The sequence below is a fragment of the Centruroides vittatus genome, unplaced genomic scaffold (assembly GCF_030686945.1).
Source record: "Centruroides vittatus isolate TY-2023 unplaced genomic scaffold, ASM3068694v2 contig_18, whole genome shotgun sequence".
NCBI lineage: Eukaryota > Metazoa > Arthropoda > Arachnida > Scorpiones > Buthidae > Centruroides > Centruroides vittatus.
The window spans coordinates 4,635,021-4,656,469 of record NW_027121101.1 but is presented as its reverse complement, the minus strand read 5'-3'; the positions used below and the strand labels follow the sequence as shown (position 1 = coordinate 4,656,469).

General features: G+C 27.4%; 1 protein-coding gene across 1 annotated transcript; it reads left to right on the top strand.

The window, feature by feature from the left end:
* Positions 1–1,940: 1,940 nt before the first annotated feature.
* Positions 1,941–21,327, top strand: LOC136969592 (leucine-rich repeat-containing protein 57-like). The gene is made up of 5 exons (XM_067263816.1): positions 1,941–2,149; positions 2,217–2,349; positions 12,784–13,052; positions 13,127–13,312; positions 19,918–21,327. Exons 1-5 carry the CDS (start codon positions 2,069–2,071, stop codon positions 19,957–19,959), a joined length of 711 nt encoding a protein of 236 aa, XP_067119917.1. The 5' UTR covers positions 1,941–2,068; the 3' UTR covers positions 19,960–21,327.
* The last annotated feature ends 122 nt before the right edge of the window (positions 21,328–21,449 follow it).

Here is a 21,449-nt window from a genome sequence, read left to right as displayed (position 1 = left end):
ATTCTAGTTGATTTCGTAGTTGTTTAAGTCATGATGATTATTACACTTTGTGACATTTTAGAATATGTGGCTGATCGATAAAGATGTCTTACAGAAGGAGAGGAAATACTAAAACTGATAACTTCACATCTATCAAGCTCTTTCTCAGTAAACAATTCACTTCAGTTTCACCACAGCTAATTTTGCTGAGCTTAAAATTCTTTTATACAAATGTTTTCACTCTATCTAATATAGGCCATCGTTAGGTTTAATATTATAAATGTTCCAAAATGGAACGTACCGTTTTCGAATATTTTACATGTTTAAAATTCAAAAAATAATTTAATTTTAAAATAAATTGAAAGAAGTGTGTATATTAAATAAATAAGTAAACAAATAAAACACAGAAAACAAAGCTAAGTAGAAAGAAATGATTTAAGGGTTTTTAAGTGTCATTCTTTTTTCTATTATATATTTCCACGTTGTTGGAAGCGCATTAGCATCCATAGCATTCAGGCAAAGGTTTTTCATTTTACTTTTATAAATTTCCACTTTTTCCATCTCCAACGCAATGGATGGAGAGTGCACCGTTTAAATGACTTTAGCCTCTTCCCATTTTACAATCGTTCGTTCAGTCTGTGCCATAATTGATAATATTGTGTTGTGTCGTTTGTCAACGTTGTATCAAATGCTCTTTTTTTTATAAAAATCGAGAATGATATATAAAAGAGCACCTAATATCTGTAGCTTGCTACGGAACGATAAAGACAGCGTAAAAAAGGAAGGTAAAGCTGAGGTATATAAAATTCCATTTGAAAATCAACAGTTAGGAATCGAAAAAGATTATGTGGGTGTGACTGGAAGAAACCTGGTGGTACGTCTGCGAGAACATACATACAATTTTGACAAAGGACACAACACTATTAGCAATTATGGCACAGACTGAAGGAGCGATTGTAAAATGGGAAGAGGCTAAAGTCATTTAAACGGTGCACTCTCCATCCATTGCGTTGGAGATGGAAAAAGTGGAAATTTATAAAAGTAAAATAAAAAACCTTTGCCTAAATGCTATGGATGCTAATGCGCTTCCAACAACGTGGAAATATATAATAGAAAAAAGAATGACACTTAAAAACCCTTAAATCATTTCTTTCTACTTAGCTTTGTTTTCTGTGTTTTATTTGTTTATTTATTTATTTAATATACACACTTCTTTCAATTTATTTTAAAGTTAAATTATTTTTTGAATTTTAAACATGTAAAATATTCGAAAACGATACGTTCCATTTTGGAACATTTATAATATTAAACCTGACGATGCCTATATTAGATAGGGTGAACACTTTCTATTCTAACAAACTACTTTATACCCATAGCAGCCGCCATTATGTAGTTCGCGCTAATACCGCTAGGTGCCAGATCTATCGTTGGCACAAGCGAATAAATGAATAAAAGTTTTAAATCTTTCGCGGACCATATTTTAGCTCTTGCGCACCACTGGTTGGGAACCGCTGGTCTACAGGATATTCACCTCTATTAGAGGGTACTGCATTTTTATAAAATAGCTACTTTATCTGTGTTTTTTTTTTTTTTTTACTGTCTGCCCTGTGGACATTAAGAGGGCTTCTTTTTAGCATGCTCATTGTGGGTTCTGCCAGGCCCACAATGGGGCGTCCGGGTGGTGAAGGACCACCCCGAAATAATCCTGAAGATTTATCGACCCGCCCGGATTCGAACTCAGGTCCCCCAGAGCAGTCGACCGCTGCCTCGACCGCTCGGCAATCCGGCCGACGAGACGACAATCGCCAATGATGAATTAATAAAAATATTTCGATTTTTCAAAGTAAACATACATTAATTAAAATATTTAATATCGTAAAATATTAATTAATATTAATTTTATTGTTATTTTAGTTTTGATTATTATATATTTAATTAAAAACAAAAATAACCGACGAAAATAGTTTAGTGCTGCCATCTGTCAACAGTACAGATTAGATAAGATTATTCTTTATGTTGATTTATTACAAATCGAATATTCAATAACTTCATGCGCTATAAATAAGAAATATTTCGACCTGTCTGCAAAATGGGAAACTCTATAAAGCCGCAGATTCAAAATGCAGAAAAAACAGGAGTATGTCAGCTGTGTAACTGCGATCTTTCGGAAGTGAGTATCGCCTAGATTCTATATAATATACTTAATATGTCGTTGTATTAATTACGTGTAGTTATAGTTTCCCAGAGATCTGTTTTCATTGAAGACATTAAGGACCCTTGACATTTCTGGCAACAAGATATCCAATATACCCTCCAATGTCGGTTTGTTTGTGCATTTGAAGCATCTTACTGCAAATAATAATAAGATATGTAAGTACTGATTTTTGATTTTATACAAATAAATGCCTACATTAAAACCTTGACATTTCTATTAAACATATTTTTATACAACTTATGTTTAGTCATTAGTTATTAAATGCACATGGCTATATACAATAGTGGTTCCAGAAATCTTTAGAGGGGGTGCAGGAAATAAACAATACATCTTACAAAATATTTTCTGGGGAGGGGGATGCATCTCCCAAACTGTCTCCCGGATACGTGTAGCCGAAATGCGATTTGGCTTTACTTACTATTTAAATGCTATAGTGCCGGTAATCGTCGATTTGATATGTTTATGTATAATAAGTATCTGTGTAGACGTTTTACAATTTAAAAAATTCATTTGTTTTTAGATTTATTTTATACACAGTTTTTTTATTTTTAATATGCCAATGTATATAATCAATGTTTTTCAGAGATTTGAATATATTAAAGCAATAAAATATATTAAATTTAATTTTTGTGATTTTTTTTGGGCTCATTTGATTCTAAAGCTTGATAAAATATAAAGCACAATTAGTTATTTTCCTGGCTGTTATGTATACGTAACGAAGGAAAGTATCGGAATCGTGTCAAATTTAACCCTCTGAGTTTTTTGCAAATTTCCACATTTTAGACCTCCTGCATTCAAAAATATCAAAGAAATAGCAAAAAAAATTCCATCTGTTGGTGTCTGTTTCATTTAATATCTCAAGATGAAGTAAAGATTAAGAAAGAAAATTTGGCATGGTATAAGGTGCATTGATACTATTAAATTTTGGCGGTTAACGGTTGAGGGGTGGGGAGATAGATAGGTGTCATATTTCAAAAGGTTGGAAAATTTTACTTATTATTGGCATTTACAATTTTTTATGAAACTCATCTATAACCTCAAAATTAAGCTTTTTGCTATTGTATAATAATTAAAATTATAAAAGGTTTTCCATAACAATTTCATAACAGATAGAATCACACACAATTTTATTTATGATAATTAAAACTATACTGTAAAAGTTATTTTTTAACAGCCAGGAACACAACTCATTACTGGATTTTTTAAACAGTAAAATTTTATAAGATAGAATATAATTAATTTAATAAACTTCAAGCTTTAGTTCAAAATATCATAAAAACATATTTGTGATTTGATAACTGCTATTTTATACTTGTCCTTCCAATTATTTAAAATATGACTTTTTATTTGATATATCTAGTCACTTACACAATATATGTTTACTATACAAAATACAATTCTCTACATTATTTAAAGCTAGTGGTTCCCAAACTGTATGTATATTTATAGAAATGTATGTATGTATGTATATGGGGAGTTGCTGCCAAATGACAGCAAGTTAAAAGAGCAGAATCACAAAAGTTTGGAAACCACTGATTTAAAGGGAATGTCAGTTATATTTGATATACTATTTTATTTTAAATCTAAATTTTTGAGATTCTAATTTTGCATTTTGAACTCTTGAAATATGATTGTTTTCACTCATCTAAATTTTTTTAAATTCATTATTTGATAGTTGCTTATATATTTTGATTTATTTTCTTTCATCCACAAATTATTTCTTTGCATTTTACATAAAGTTTTAATGGAAATTTATTCATTTTCTATTTATCAGTAAACAATGAGAAATTGAATTTATCCATAAAATTACCTATAATTTTTCTCTATTTTTTATAGCACTAATTTTTTTATTTTTCAAAATATCTTCATAGTTGTTTAATGATTGCAATGTATATCCATTTTCTGGAAATATAAAATGTAGAATGCTTTTATTCATACATTCCACAATTTCAAATAAATATATGCAGAAGAATTAACATATGTAAAATGTGAATGACTTTGATGTCATTCACATTTTTTGCTACAAGATGTCTGAATAAATTATTTTATAAAATATTAGCTCAATCTTTTAATCTGAAAACATTATTAAACAAAGTATTAAGTCATTGTTTTCTTGACTGAGTTAATGGTTTAAATGGTTTTAGATAATTTAGAATTATAATTGAAGATTTAGTTGATTTTGAAAACCATCAAATCAACTAACTACTCAGTTAAACAGATTGGTGTGGGTAGATATTAGAAAAGTAAATATTTCAAGTGTTGAAACATCATTATTATTATTTAATTATTTGATATTTTATTATTTATATCACTATTGAAATGAAATGTATCAAAGCTGTTAATGCTTTTTATATTTTTGAATTTAATACTTATAAGTTATTTAATATGAAATTTAATTTAACAAAATGAGATATTTGAAAATCTGTTAAAAGTTAATGATATTTTAATGTTTTATCAACTTGGTATCTGTGAGGTTACAAGTAATTATTATTTGTTAATAAGCATTCAGTTTTGTTAAAATTACTTGAATTCATAAGAAATGTAAAAATAAAATTCTGTTTAGTCTAATATTTTATTTGACAAGTCTTGTCTTGCTTCTCAGACTATTTATGTACAGTCAGTGTGATCCCTATATATGAGATTTATACAATGAGTGTTAACCAATATTCACAAAAATAAAATATTATAATCATATGTGCAACAAGATTCCAGTTGAATGGTTTAGGTTCAGTCTATTTTTTTGTTTTATTTATGTTATGTTTTTGTTGACAAGGAGTAGTGCTATTCATTCCAATGCTGTTGTGTAGTTTAGTGAACTTTGTTTTACATTAGATTCTTCTGTCAGTGGTTATAATAATTCATAAAATAACTGCTTCAGTAGATTACTCAGTCAACTTCATATAGCCTTTTACAGCAACAAAAATGTTTATTAAATATTTAAAGTAATGTTTTTGGTCAAAGATGTTACACTCCATTGTTCCAATGTAATGATTTCGGTCATCTGTTACACTCCAATGACCAGAAACTAACATTTTTGGTCATGGAGTGTAACAGATTGTAAAATTTTTTTATCTTTTAGTTTTTGTATTTTAAACCTTGTTTGGCATTCCAATGCTTTTTGTTCTATTTTCCGTTAGCTTTTGTAAAATGATTACAGTTTTTATTAATTGACATCTGGATAATAAAGGCAATAAAAGTATCATCTTTTTTCTTTGGAGACCCCAAATTTGAGTCTCTGTTAGGAATCTCAGGAATTTTTCATGGGTAGTATGTACCAGATACCAGATTTGTCAGGTCTCGTCCCTCACCACTTGGCTGCTCCATTATGATTCTGGCCAATTGGATGATGGAAATGGATAAAGACACTCTTAATTCCTACAGGACAAAAAGAAATTTTGTTATAATGAGATATACTTATCTACCATTACAATTTTTCCTGAAACCATTAAGTACATATGTACTGTACATAAACCTTGCCTTTTGTTTTCTCCTATTCATTTTCTTTATATTTGGTCTGTGCTTTAATTGATATTATAAGATACTCCTAATTGAATTTGTATCATGAAACCTGATAAATTTTAGCTAATTATCTCTGTCTATGTGATGATATTTCAGCAAACTTTAACAATTAAGACATTTGATGTGATAATTGCTCTAGTAAGCTGTAAAGTCATTGCTCTTTTTATTGTTATAAAGTGAATTTTGATGATTAAAAATAATTATATACATTTAAAATGATAGTTTTACCCTGAGTATGCAATATTTTTTGTTTTGTTTTATTTACAAGCAACAACATTAATTTCTATCATTTTGATTAGAAAATTAAAACCAAAGATGATATTATTAGTTTTAATTTATTTGCTTTGTTTTTTAAACTGTATAATGTAGAAATTTGTTTTACAATAATTAAAGTTGCATCAGGATTTAATCTTAGGTGGAGCAGAGTTGAATGATAAAAAATTTTAATGCAAATTCAATAAAATCTTTTGTGACTAATTCATAAGTAGTGTAGAAATAAAAGACATGACACAATATAAATAAATAATTAATATTAATTAGGAAAATTTGAGATTTTAATTTGCATTAGTTTTTTATGAACAAGATATCTTTGTAAATTGATGTTACAATGTATAAGATTGAATATAAATATATAGACAATCTCTGTTTTATATCATTTACACAAAAGTCAATTGCAATATGACACATTAATTTATTCTATTGTCTTCATTGTCCTCCTATTTTTTGCATTAATGAGTTTTATCATCCTGAATTTTCTGTTATGATTCAAAAATACAGTATATATTTGTACATTTGAATCATATTAATGTATAAATGTATTCACTTGACACTTATCTAAACATGTATATTGTTTTATTTTTATATCTTTGATATCTGTTTGCAATACATGTTTAAATTATTTGATTCTTTGATGTGCCATTTAATAATTTAGACTTATCAATTCCATAGAGTAAAAATAGAATGGAGTATAATCAGGTGACATTGTTGGTTATCTACAGGTGGATAGTAATACCATACTGGGTAAAGAAACCATGGTAGACATAGGTCAAAAGTTCAATTTCTGAGATAAATAATCTAAAAAGGATTTGGAATTTTTGAGTTTGCAATTCTGTAAGAACAACATGACTAACATGCATGGAAATGGAAAGAGAGCATGTAGAATAAATATCAAAGTAAATAGAGGATTAAATATCTAGGTAAAGATTATCTTGTCCTTTTACATTTGCATGTGACATGCAGAAACCAGTAAGTCATCATGATACTAACATGTAAAATTGTAAATATCTAACAATTTTGTCATTTTTTATTCAGTATGGTGTGTAGTAACTACCATATAAATGCTGAATGCTTTTTTAGCATGCTGTATATTAATAAAAATTTGTAGTATTGATACATATTTCATGTAAAATTGTTCAGCACATTGCACTGTGCGAATACAATGCATTATGAAAAGTACACATGTGATTGATTATCAAGACTATGTAGAAATATTTTTACATGGTTATCAGAATGTTCTAATTATAATGTAATTGATAGATTCAAATTCTATAGTTTAAATTTCAGGTCAATGAGAAATAAGAATAACATTATATATGCTAATTATAATTTTTATAATCTAACAATTATAATGTTTATAATTATGTTACTGGAATTTGATGTGATGTTTTGGAACATATTGTCTAAGTCAAACTGATGAGGAGTGTGCCCAAAATGCATCTTTGACGTAATATTGACAATAAAGCACTTCAAAACTGCAAATAAACCTTGTTCTCATCTAATTAGTCTATATTAGCCAACATACAAATAGTGGATATAGCTTTTATTTTTATGTTTAACATTATTTTGGGACACTCTACTCATTTAATATATAATATCAATCATTTCAATGACATATTAATCCAACAATAAAGTTGAGAAAAAAAAGAGAGTGAACAATTTTAAATTAAAAATCTATGGGTAAAGCAATTCAATCATTATGTCTATGTGATTATTGATTAAATTGAATCTTCCCTTCTGAATTTTTATTCATGATAGATAATAAAAAGTTCATACTTTTGGTCTTGACTACATATTATGGGTATAAAACCATAAACCCGTGAAACTGTAATTTTCAGAAAATGGGATTTGAAAATTGGGCTAACTAAAAATTTACTATTTTATATAATTGTTTGGAATTTTAGATGTGTGTTTATGGTCCCAAATAACTTGATTTTTGCATCTGACAGCAATATAATTTTTTAGGAAAATCAGTGAAATAAAAAAATTTGGCGACATTTTGTGACTTTGGATATCGAAGCACTTTTTGTGTAAGTACAGTACCTGCAGTGAAGTTTATAAGAAAAGTGATTACGAGTCTGCTTCAGCAATTGTGTTTTAACTTGCATTGTCACGTTTAAAACTATCTTATTGTTAATGTCGCCTTCTTTGATAACTTTTTGGTAAATAGATATGTTGGTTGTCTTTATTTTTTGTGTATTCAGTGTATTGTATTGAACAAAATGATTATGTGGCCTGTGCTCATCATTCTCTCAGTTATCTGGTCTGCTGTGAAAAAGTTTGGTGACCCCTGGTATAGACACTTCTGCCCATTGAGTCCCAGATATAGAACCATACCAAAAATTCTAGTCTTGAAAAAGGTAAATACCCGGGGCACACCTGGGCAATACCTCTGAGTAGTCCCAGGTCTTCATCCCCTATGTGCTAGAAGTCTAGAAGTCTTGAAAAAGGTTTTCTTGCTGTCTTTTTGAGTAATAGAGATCTTAATATTTGTTTGGTTTCTGAAATGAGACAAGGCAAATTCTAAATAAATAAAAATGCCAATGCCAAATGATATGAAGTAGCACTATTTGGTCAAAATCTGACTTTGTTTTATTATTATTATTATTATTCAATCATAAATAATAAATATTAAAGTGTGTTATGAAGTACTGCCATCTGTTGAAAAAGAAAGACAACAAATGAAACCACAAAGAAACAGACTTTGGTTATTAGATTAATAACAACAATATAATTTAATTTATTTTTATAGAAGAATGCTGCTATCATTTACTGTACTAGAATGCTTGTTTATGTTCAAACATGATTATACAGGTATATGTATTATTTAGTTGGATGATACATAAAGGTACCGGTATATGATGCTTGAAAACATTTTAACTCGCATATCTTTAATGATGATGTTGCTCTGAATAAAAGAAAAATGTTTAATTCTGTCTATAAAAAGTCTAAACTCAAAATAAAAACTTTAAGTTTAGACTTTTCATTGGATTAACCCTCAGGGTGCCTGGTGGGGTCTGAGAGGCCCCACTCATTTTCAAAAGTTCATAACTATTTTAATATTTGCGTTAGAGACTTAAGGTTATTAGTAGCTTCAGTTCTCTTCATGCGCTTGCGATCCCCACAAAATTTTTAGTTCGTCGCGCGATATCTTGCGAACAAGGCGTGTTTGAATAAGTGCCAGGCCTCACAGACCCCACCAGGCACTCCGCGTTGCAAAAGTGTAAGTAAGAGTTTTTGTGTAAAATTCGTACTTTTTGTGTTTGCTTGATTTATAACACGTTTACGTTGTCAGTAAATAAACGTTTAAGCAGCTACTGAGCGTCTGTAAAAAATGATCCAGATTTATTTGCATGGGACATGAGAAATTCCTATGGGAAAAATGCCTGAATTCTCAATTTCAAATTTTAAGTGAAGAAGCTTAATTTTTATGCTTTAACAGATAATTATATTAAGTGCCATTAAAATGAACCCAAAATACTTAAATTATAATGAGATTATACCATGATTTCTAGAGAAACAAAGTTAATATTTTTGTTACAACAAAAAAAGTTGATGTTTTTTATTATGTAGTCGTGTAAATAAATATTTCACGTAAATCAATGATTGTTTTATTCTAAATATGTCTTAATAAACCTATTATATATATATATTAACATAACATTGAAATTATCTTTACAAGCCATATAATATAGTGTTTTATTTTGGGGTCTGTGGGACCCCACCAGGCGCTCGGCGGAAATATCTTCACCAGGCACCCCGAGGGTTAATTTTAATAATTTATTAATATACTTTCATTTTTTGTTAATATAGCTCTGATATTATCATCTATCAAAAACTATTTAAAAGTAAAATTTAGTAAAATAAAGTAATTGTTTAATCATTTTTTATTTTAAGTAATAATTTAGTAATGAAATTTTCACTAATATATTTTTTTTATTTCTAAAAATTAAAATATATATCATAGAAATTATTTCTGGTTCTTGATAAAACCTAAAACAATTGATCTAAAGCTGTTTATACCTTTTATATAATGATTGATGTTTTTTATATTCTGTTGCTATTGCCATTATATAGCTAGTAATGTTTTATTTAAATTCAGTTATTAGTTACAAATAATTTAACTGAAATATAGATTATATAAAATTAATATAAATAAACATAACCAAAGTTAAAATGAAGTATTGTTACTGTTATTTGGCTAGTATATATAAAAAAAGTTTAAAAAATCAAACAAGAATATTTCATAAATTAAAAATAAATTTGTTTTAAAGAAAAAAGAGAGAGAGAGAGAGAGAGAGAGAGAGAAATATTTTACAAGGGAGAGTTTGCAAATTATAACATAAAAAGCATCATTTCATTCCAGACAATATTTGTTAGATGAGTATTTTCAGAGAATTAGCCATCATTAGACTGAGCATTTGAAAATAATAAACATGCCGTATATTTCTGCAGATAAGATGACCTTCAGATACGACAAGGTATAAATTTTCAGCAAAGTTTTATAGTTTTAGCATATATCTGTCCTATAAGACGACCCTTAAACTATCAATGGCCTATGAATTTAGTTTAGACCAGCGATCATTGTCTGGATAATAATACTGTATAGTGTATATGGAATTATGTCCTACTCGTAATTTTTCAAATGAACAAATGTTATTTTCTGCCTTGCTGTTGATGCAAATGTTTGCACTGATTCGGGCATTCGGGTAATGACCTTGACTATTCACAAAAACGTCGTATGGGCTGTTCTATTTTGTGGACATGCCCTACTCTCTACTAGAAAATAATTATGGTTTGTTCATTTTTTTATAATGGTTTTAATTTATATAAATTTCAATCTAATTTTTTTGTATCTGTCCTATAAGATGACCCTGGATTTTGGAGGCCTTTTTTTTATGATTCAACTATCATCTTATCCGTGGAAATATACAGTAAATATTAAATAAAGAGAATAATTGAATGTTAAGAACAAATCAAAATATTAACATATAATGTTGCATGTACATAAGTGTATAAACATGTCAAAGCCCGACAGTTACATTAAACACAAACAATTGATTAAATCAGGCTACATTAACACTACTATTAATAATTAAATATGGAGTAATTTGGCCTAGAGGTAGGTCTTAGGTGTCATCTCTTATTAAATTTATTTATAATTATTACAGTAAATTTAATAAGAGATTGTACCTGACCTCTAGGCCAAATTACTCCATATTTAATTATTAATAGTAGTGTTAATGTAGCTTGATTTAATGGGGCAGTCATTTGGCTTTAATGTTGCATATACATGTGACCAATTTATACATAAATTTATTAAAATAGTAATAATAATTGTTGTTTAGATCCAAACTGAAATTTTTGCATTTATGTGAGTGCCTACATATGTCTGTTTGTATATCATGTATAGTACAAATTCCAAAAATTTTGCAAGCAAATAATTGGAAACTTATATTATCCAATCAAAATAAAATCAGTCCTACTAGGCAGCAATAGCAGACAAAACTTGATTACTGTTTGACGTAAAGTTTGTCTTGTAGTCTCTAATATAGTGAGTTAACTTTTGTGTGTAATCTATACAATAAGGCTTCATATCTGAAGCTATCATTACGACCAGAATTTTATAAACTCGCAGGAAATTCTTCAAAAAATCTTTATCATTATGAATGAAAGCATAATCCAAGAGAATAATTAAAATCTAAATATGAATTTTTTTGTTCTTTTACTAATTTGTTGGTAATAAAAACAGAAAAAGGAAAAAGATATCTATTTACATATAATCTGTGCACTTCTGTGAAATGTGGCTAAGACTTTGTTTTTTTATTATTTTCCTGCTAGAATAATTAACAATAATTGATAAACATAAGATGATGCTCAATGATTGCTGGAAATAAATTACAGATCAAGGTTACAGATTGCTGACATAATCTTGTTTCTTTTGATATTTGAGCTGTGCAGATTAACTTTTTAAATTACGGTAATGCAGAAAATAGGGTTTTATATCCAAAGAGTTTGCATGAATATAAGGAATATAAAAAAAAAATATAGTAGATTGTTATGTTAAACAGTGTCTTGTTGAAATTTTAAGTTATCAAGAAAATATGCATTGTCATTAATATATAAATCAGGTTAACTGTTTCAAATTATTAATGTTTGCAATGGTTATAATATAGCATATAAAAATATTAAATAAATAAATATTTAAAATATTAGGAAAAAAACAGATGTTTTACATAATAGTTGTTTTTTTTTTCTAGTATTTTGCACATACTTCCAACTTGCAAGCTTTTTGTAGGAACTTCTATTTGTTGTTCTAAAATTGAAAATTTTAATTTATTTTCTCTATATTTCTATTCTTTTCACTTATTCTTTCTATTCTTTCATAATTTTCTTTTTTTAATATCATATCTGTTATTGCAAGAAATCAATTTTATGCAATAACAGATATATTTATGCAAAATTAGATGTAATTATCAACAGTATTAGAAAAATCTATATATATATTTAATGTTGCAACATGTTTTAAAACACCAGAAATATTTCTATAATTTAGAAATAATATTTTTCTAATAAATTCAAAATTATTAATGATTATCAAATTTATAATCATAATCTAAAAATATTTCAAGACCGTCGAGAAATTAGTATATATCTATAATATTCGCATATCCAAAGATGCTAACATATTTTTTAAACGATTTAAATAATTTTATATTATTTATTAACATTATAATACTTAATTGTTGTTTTAAATGCTAAATAAATTATTTATTTTAAATATTGTATTTCAGCCCAGTTGCCCAAAGAAATTGGAAATTTGACGAAATTGGAATCTCTTTCCTTGAATGGAAATCGTCTAACAGCATTGCCTTCGACTCTTTCCCAGCTTAAGAATTTAAGAACAGTGTCAATTTCTAATAATCATTTAACCAAATTTCCGGTTGTTTTTTGTGATCTCCCTCATTTAGACATGCTTGATTTATCTCATAATAAAATAACAGAGGTGCCTGATGATCTACAAAACTTATTTGTTGCTGAATTAAATATGAATCAGAATCAGGTAAACTTTTAAGATTTTAAAGTATTTATGCAAAATAACTTAATTTTTTAAAAATATTTTTGATAATTATGTAGCTATCTGAATTGCCTGAAGCCATTGCACTGTGTCCTCGTTTGAAAGTTTTAAGGGTTGAGGAAAATTGTCTCCAATTATCAGCCATTTCTCTAAAAATCTTGACTGATTCTTTAATTTCTCTTTTGGCAGTAGATGGAAATCTTTTTGAATTAAAAGATTTGCATAACATGGAAGGTTATGAAAAGGTAAAAATTGTTAATAAGTATTATTTATATATTTTAACTCAATGAAATTCTATACACAAAATTTAAATTTATTATTATTTCCCAATCTTAACCCTATTCTTAAATAAAAGTTTGTTTTTATTTTCTTTAACATTGATTTTTCATGAATCAAACAATTATTATTGTACATTCAAAAATTGATATTTATTGCATATAAGATGGAACATTTAAATTGGAATAGTGGCACAGATTATAAAATTATAAAATGAGATTCATAAATGTGATCTTTGATATATTTTTGATCTTAATTAAATTTTAGACAGTATTGAAGATATTATTTTGTATTAATTAATAATAAGCTAAAAATCCAATGACAGAATTAAAGAATTCTAATATTTAATTCATTATTTCAAACAAATACAATGACACAAAGTTTAGTTGCTATATGTATTTTGATGGGTATAGTTTTTTATTCTGATTTTTTATTCATATATTTGAATGTGATTTTTGCCATTTTTGATTCTTTTCATAATCATTTCAATATTTTGGTAACAACTAAAAAGGGGTTTATAGACAAACAAATTTGTTATGTTTTTCTAATCCAACATTCACCAGAGATCAAGAACACTCAGAAGACTTCCAAAATAAGTGATTATATCTGGCAAATATTGCTGATTTTAGCTTTATATTAATCATTTTAATAACTGATGTATTTTGCAGGCAGTTCTAGTTTATTAATTGAAGTAAAGAGTCTATGATAGTTTAGATGACATTATATTTAATATGAATTTTATATGCAAACATTATCATGAAATGATTGATTATAAAATTGAGTATGTTAATTGACTTTCATCCTTATTCATTTGTCCTTATTTTTTTTATGGTTCTAAGGAAATAAATTCTATATACTTAGAAATTATATAGATTGGATTATGGATTAATTTGTTGACTAATTTTCTAGATTTTAATTTTAAAATAGTCATTTATGATTTTTCTATGACTATTATATAATTTTATTAGTAAGTATTAAGTTCATAAATTTAAAATAATGGAAGAACATGTATTAATTACTGTAATTATATTATCATTAATATCAAAAAATAATTTTACAATTAAACAATTATAATTGCTTGTGAGTAATGTTGCATATATTACAATTCATTGAATAAATTAAAATATCATCATAAATTATGCAATAATTCATCCTATAATATATCAGGTCAGTCCATAAGTCCATGCCCATTTTTATGACCTTGAGAAAAATCTTGTTTTGCTGTTAAAAATGTCAGTTTAATGTGATAATTTTTACACTGAAGTGTTAAATTGGATCTCATTCATATAATACTGTTCAGAATTGTGAACATTTCAGTTGTTTATTTTCGTTAAAATGGAAGTAACCGACGAATATAAAAGACATGTTTTATACTTTTTATTTTTAAGTGGTGAGAATGCTACAAATGCAGCCAAAAAAATAAATACTGTACATAATCAAATAGTAATTAGTGCAAGGACTGCGCAGAAGTGGTTTGAAAGATTTAGAAACAATGATTTTAGTGTGGAGGATAAGGCTCGTACTGGAAGACCCATTGACTTTGATGATGATGCTCTCTCTGCACTAGTTGAAGCAGAACCATCTTTAACAGTTGATGAAATTGTGGAACGTTTAAATTCATCCCATTGAACTGTTCATAGACACCTACAACAAATCGGAAAAGTTTCAAAGCTAGGAAAATGGATACTACATGTACTGTCAATAGCTAACCGACAACAACGTGTAAACATTTGTACGTCTCTTTTATCCCGTATTGCTTTAGAACCTTTTCTTGGTAGGCTGGTTACTGGAGACGAAAAATGGATCCTCTATAATAATGTGACGAGAAAAAGACAATGGATGGATCGCAACAAGCAGCCAAAACCGACTGCAAAAGGTGGGTTGCATCCAAAAAAAATTCTTTTGTCTGTTTGGTGGGATATGTCAGGTGTAATTCACTTTGAGCTGTTAGAACCTAATCAAACAATTACAGCTCAAATGTATTGTGAGCAATTAGAGCGTTTAAATGAAAAATTGAAAAAAAATCGACCGTCGTTAGTGAACAGAAAGCAGGTTCTCTTGCAGCATAACAATGCCAGACCACACGCTGCAAAAATAACTGTACAGAAACTTGAAAGCTACAACTGGGAAATTTTACCTCATCCACCATATTTGCCAGATATTGCTCCCAGTGATTATCATCTTTTTTGCAGTTTGCAGAATTTTTTAAAAGGGAAAACTTTTGAGGATGAGAACAATGTAAAAAAGGCTATTTCTGAATATTTTGATTCAAAACCGAAATCATTTTACGAAGACGGGATTAAAAAGCTACCATCAAGATGGCAAGAAATTGTACAAAATAATGGTGAATACATTATAGATTGAAATAAAATTTAATTAAAATTTTTTGCTGCTTTTTTTGTAGATAAAAATACGCATGAACTTATGAACTGACCTGATATTTTCCCCTTTTTACTGTTGAAATGCATCTTTGGAAATATGAAATATTATTATATTTTGAAAAAGTAGTGGAATCAAGTCAGTATTTTTTTTCTTTGGTTGAACTGATTTAATGATATATAGGTAACAGAATTTCAAATATATATTGAAATATTTTGGAAAAGCTAGATACTAAATAGCTCTCAAACTTGAATGGAGGATAAATGTCAGTATTACTGGACCCCAAGAATGCCTGAAATTTCCAGTCTACCATAATTATTGAAATTTTATCTTCTAATTGCAGCAAAAATATATTGGTTGGAATGATGATTTTAGTTGTTTTAAATGTGTTATTAAATGAAGCTGTTAGCATCTTTGTTTTTACTTTCTGGCTATTATATATAACAGAGAGAAAGTGTGGCAATCGGTCAAAAAATGATTCCGAAGATTTTTACATTTTTGGACTCGGGACCTTGAAACATCAAGAAATGCAAAAACATTTGGTGTTTTTCTGTATGCGTGGATATTAGTGTGGGGGGAGCACAATTTTGAAGATTGATAACTCCTGTGCTTTGTGTCAAAAATTTCTGAAATTTTGCAGAGAGATTTGTATATTAGAGGGATTGATGCTATTAAATTTTGGTGGTTAAAGGTCAATGGATATGGAGATCACGTCTTATTTCAAGTGTGGTCAGACTTAATGAAGATTTTGCCTGTTAATAGCATTTAAAATTTTTATAAAACTCATCTCTACTCTCAAAATTAAGCTTTTTTACCAATTTATAGTGATTAATAGTATAAAAAGTTCTTTAAATAAAATCTTATAACAGATGGTACCACACACAGCTTTAAAGTTTGGACAGGAAAGTTACACAACATGTTGCTGAAAATGATTTTTATAGTACAGTATACTCCCATACATTGCAGGGGATATGTTTCGTGTTGTAGGAAATCACATTATAGGAGACATACATTATTGGACCAATTTATGCAAGTTTAAACATGTCTCTAAATTTTAACTGTTATTGCAAAGGGTCAAAGATTGCCCGAACATTTTTTCAAAATTATAGAAGAAGGCAATTATATAGCAGAACAAGTCTATAACGTTGATGAATTTGTATCGGAAAAAATGCCCGACAGAACATATATTGTGAAATGAGACTTCGGCTTCTGGTTTCAAGGCATCAAAAGACAGGATAACTTTACTTTTGTGTTCTAATGCAGCTGGAGAACATATAACTAAGCCAATGTCAATTAATCATATATTAATGATGTACAATTAATGAAAGTGTAATGAAAAACATAGACAAATCAACGCTTCCTGTTCACTGGAGAGCTAATAAAAAAGCATGGATTACATGCGAAATATTTAAAAATTGGTTTTATAACTGTTTTGTACTGAAGGTCGAAGATTATTTACAATGAAAAAATTCTTTTTTAAACTGTTGGCTTCACTGTTGATATATAAACAACTGGTAAGTGTATATTTTTGGTTTTCTAAACAAAAAATCTGAAACTATGTGAAAAGGTTAAATTTATCTAACGCATTATACGGGACTGTTCATCATGCTGTATGAGTTCTAGTCACAAAATTTTTGTTGCATTATATATGATTTTACATTATATGGATGTCCACTACAGTTGAAAATGAGTCTTTGGAATAGTAGTTTGGTCATTTTTATTACAACTTTTTAAACAAACTTATTAGAGATAATTAATAATATGCTGAATTTTATACAGGAGGAAAATGATCTATAAAAAGAATCAATTTAACTATTTTATGATGCTGAGTTGTTTAAAAGAACTTTTAAGATGTTGAATAAAAGAATTGAAAAAAATAACATGTTTTCTGGATGTTTTAACAGTATCATTGATTCCCAGATTGGGCAATATCTGATTGTGTTGATATTAACACTAAAACTGATTTATATTGTTGCAGCTGTAGTTTTTGTAAGTAAAGAAATAATGTTATTCTCTTCTTCCTTCTACTGATGTAAATAGATCATTTGGAAAGCTATTTTAATTGCATTTTACCTTCACGTTGCTTCTGTTCACTAGATGATTATTAGTTTTTAGATATACTTAACTCTTGATTTGCACAGTAGATTGATTCTCTGTAAAATCAGAACTGTAAATTAGTGGCATATGGTGAGATTGGGCACTTCCATTGCTGATTGAGCTGCAGATCAATGTGGGTTGTGCCAAATGTCTGTAATGTGAAGCCTGAATGAATGTGACATTTGGAACTAAGAATTCCTGACAATGGCAGTACAAAGATTTACCAATATTTTAGGGCATGTGTTACCCTATCTAGCATGCTCTGACAGACAGGCTGGTTTTGTATTGTTAGCTGCCTGTGTGCTACAGATATTTGGTTGCCCTATCAATGCTGATTGCAAGTAAATTCATAATTTAACCCAACCCATGAGAAGCCTACTAGTATATTTTATGACAATTTCATATAGTTTACAGGGGTAAAAATGTCCATAAAAATATTTGATGTGTATTTATTTTAATTTTATTCAAATCAGCCACCCCTAGATAACAGGTCTTTGTTCAAAGTTATATTTTAATGCTGCCATAAAATAGAATTTGCAAATTAAAATGAAATTAATTCAAAGAAATTCTTTCTTATTTAGTATATAAATTTAATATATATGTATGTGTATATAAAAATTAATTTAAATATTCATATTTAAATTAATAACATTTTGTGCACATCTCTTTCTTTATTTAAATTTTCTTCTGGTTCCATCAACAATTAAAACAATAGTGTGAGTATTGCTTTAAGATTAACAGTATGGAAATAAAGGCCCATTTACATTAAAAATTAAGCATAAACATAAAAACTTCTACCTATGTTATTTAATGAAACCATTCACAATGATTTACGTAAGTGTAACCTTAAAGTTAATCATAAGACGTTACCATAAATAATAGAATGAATATTAACATATATATAAAATATTAATATAAATAAAGAGCTTGGAGTTTGCGAACTCCAAGTTTTTATGCTTTTTAGGTGATTTAAAACAGGAACCAATCATAGTGGTTATAGTGTGCAGTGCATGTTTGCATGCACTGCATTTCTGCTAGAACTGACCCTGTCTGACAGCACACCTTAGTGTAAATTGAGACTAACATTTACATGGTATGTGGAGATTCCAAGATTCCATTTTTTATTAATCATTTTAAAGTGAATGAAAGACAAAATTTTATTCTGTATTGTCTTCACTTTTTGATAAAGAAACAGTTTTTCTCTGCTTGTTTTAGTTGAAAATCATAAGCCACTTCCATTAAGAATTTCCTCAATCCCAGTTTTTTTTTAATTAGTTTACTAAAGACAATGATGGCCTTGACTCGATAAATTCATTATTTCAAAGTTTGTTCTTTATTTCTATTTAATTCTTTATAAATTTCATGATATTAAATTAAGTGTAATGTCTAAATTAAGTATGCTTTTAGCCCAAAGTTAAATACACATTAAATGAATAGCTTATCAAATTATGGCTACAATAAAAAGGGCTTATCACATCAAGATGAGAAGGAACCAAACTCAGATTATTCAAATATAACTTTAATTAATATGGGAAATGCATTTTGGATACATCAGCCCTTTGAAGATTTAGACATTTAGCAGGAAACACAAGAAATATCTAGAATATTGGAACAAACACAGTTTACAGACTGATTTATCAGATAATCAGTAAAATCAGTAATTATATCTAATATATTAATTATACTACTATAACATCTACTGAAGTTGTGTATCTACTATGATCATGACGATGATGATGATTTATGAAACTGTCCTGAAGTGCTATGTTTTGAGATGTTATTGTTGCTATTTGCTTGCCAGGACATATTTTCTTTAAGTTAAAAGCATTAATATGGTATGATATTGATTTAGTATTTTCTTCTTTGTTATCTGTTTTTAATGTTTAGTTTTTTCATGATAATTATCTGGGATCTGTTACCATCTTCCATGCTTGAAACTTTTTACCTAGTATTTTATATAATTATTTTTCAGTTATAACTGATAAACAGAAATATTTTATAAAATAATTTAATTAATTTAAGATTTTGTAATAAAGTCATAATAGTTTAGAAAACTTTTAAAATATAATAATAATTATTAAATTTTTGTTTTATTCAGTACATGGAAAGATATACAGCTACAAAAAAGAAGATGTTTTAATATCATAAAATACTTCTGATTTATATGTTAAATAATTATCACGCTGAATTTGAATCAGTTTGTTACATTTAATTATATTTATTTCCTAATGATTAAATTAATTTTCTAAGTATATTAAAGAATATTTGTTGTATTATCGATTATTATGATTTAATATGCAAGAATGTTCTTTATTTATTATGTTAAAATGTAAGTATTTTTGATCTGTTATTTATGACAGAAGAATACGTGAATTATAAGAACAAGAAAATAATTAGATTTATGTTATAATTTATCATTTAAATTAGACAAATAGTTTTTCTTAATAAAAAGTAGATACATAAATGACATATAAATATAAGTCTAGAACAAAATTTTTCTGAAGAAGCACTTTTCTACAGTTTTCAAATTGTCAGCCGTCTTCAAGTTGAAAGCCTCATAAATAGATATACTGTAACAATATATTTTATATTGATATAATTTATGATATATTATCAATATTTTAAAAGATGTAAAACAAATAAAAAATCCTTCATTTAACAATAATCATATCACTGTGAAATGTATGAGCTTAAATACAGCACACGATGCTTAAAGCTATTAAGAAACTGTAATAGTTTGATATTAAATTACACTAGATTGTATGAGATGAGAATAGACAATTTATAAAAAGAGAAGCCAAAAGTAAATTAAATGAAGAAAGAACATCGTTTGAATTTCTACAGTGAGGAATACATCAACTAAATAATTATTTGAAAAATTTATTAATAATGTGATATGTATCTGTAAGAAAATTTTAAACAAATTTTAAAAACTTAAATTATGGTGATGAAGAATTATGTCCTACTTCAAACTCTTAAACCAAAAATAAAAATGCAACTGAATAAATTTGATTATTTTTCTAAGATTACATAATCTAATAAATTCAAGTATTCTGATATTTTGGGATGTAATTATTTATTTATTCTGTCATTCCATTAAATATATTGAACCTTTACAAGATTTTTTTATTGTGTTCATTACTTTGAGTATTTGTTACGGTTCAAAATAAATATATTTTTATGCACTTTCAGGTTAACATACAGGATGACTTTTTCAGGTTTACAACCATATTTAAAAAGATTGATATTTATTTAATATTTCAATTAATATTTCAAAAATTATCCAATTAGATAAATTTATATAATAATGAAACATTTATTGTCTTTGATAGAAAAGTATGTAAAGAAAAAATTATATTAGTATGAGTAAGAATTACAAATCTTGCATTCTTAAAGTATAAATGTAATATAATATAATATATAATAATAGAAGAAATTAAATTAAATTATAATGCATGTCTTTGATACAGAAATAAATGTCTGATTATAATACGTGATTGATTTGCTTTAACATTAATGGATATCTTTTTATCGGAGTTTTAAACCTTCAAATTGTAATCACAAATCATTGATGTTCCTTTTAACAATGAGTAAAGTATAAGGAATGCTAACAGTTTTGATTTGGTTAGT

Coding starts and splice junctions, on each gene's coding strand:
- LOC136969592 (XM_067263816.1), top strand. CDS start 2,069: ATGGGAAACTCTATAAAGCCGCAGATTCAAAATGCAGAAAAAACAGGA. Junction 2,350..12,783: donor TGCAAATAATAATAAGATAT/GTAAGTACTGAT, acceptor ATTGTATTTCAG/CCCAGTTGCCCAAAGAAATT. Junction 13,053..13,126: donor TAAATATGAATCAGAATCAG/GTAAACTTTTAA, acceptor ATAATTATGTAG/CTATCTGAATTGCCTGAAGC.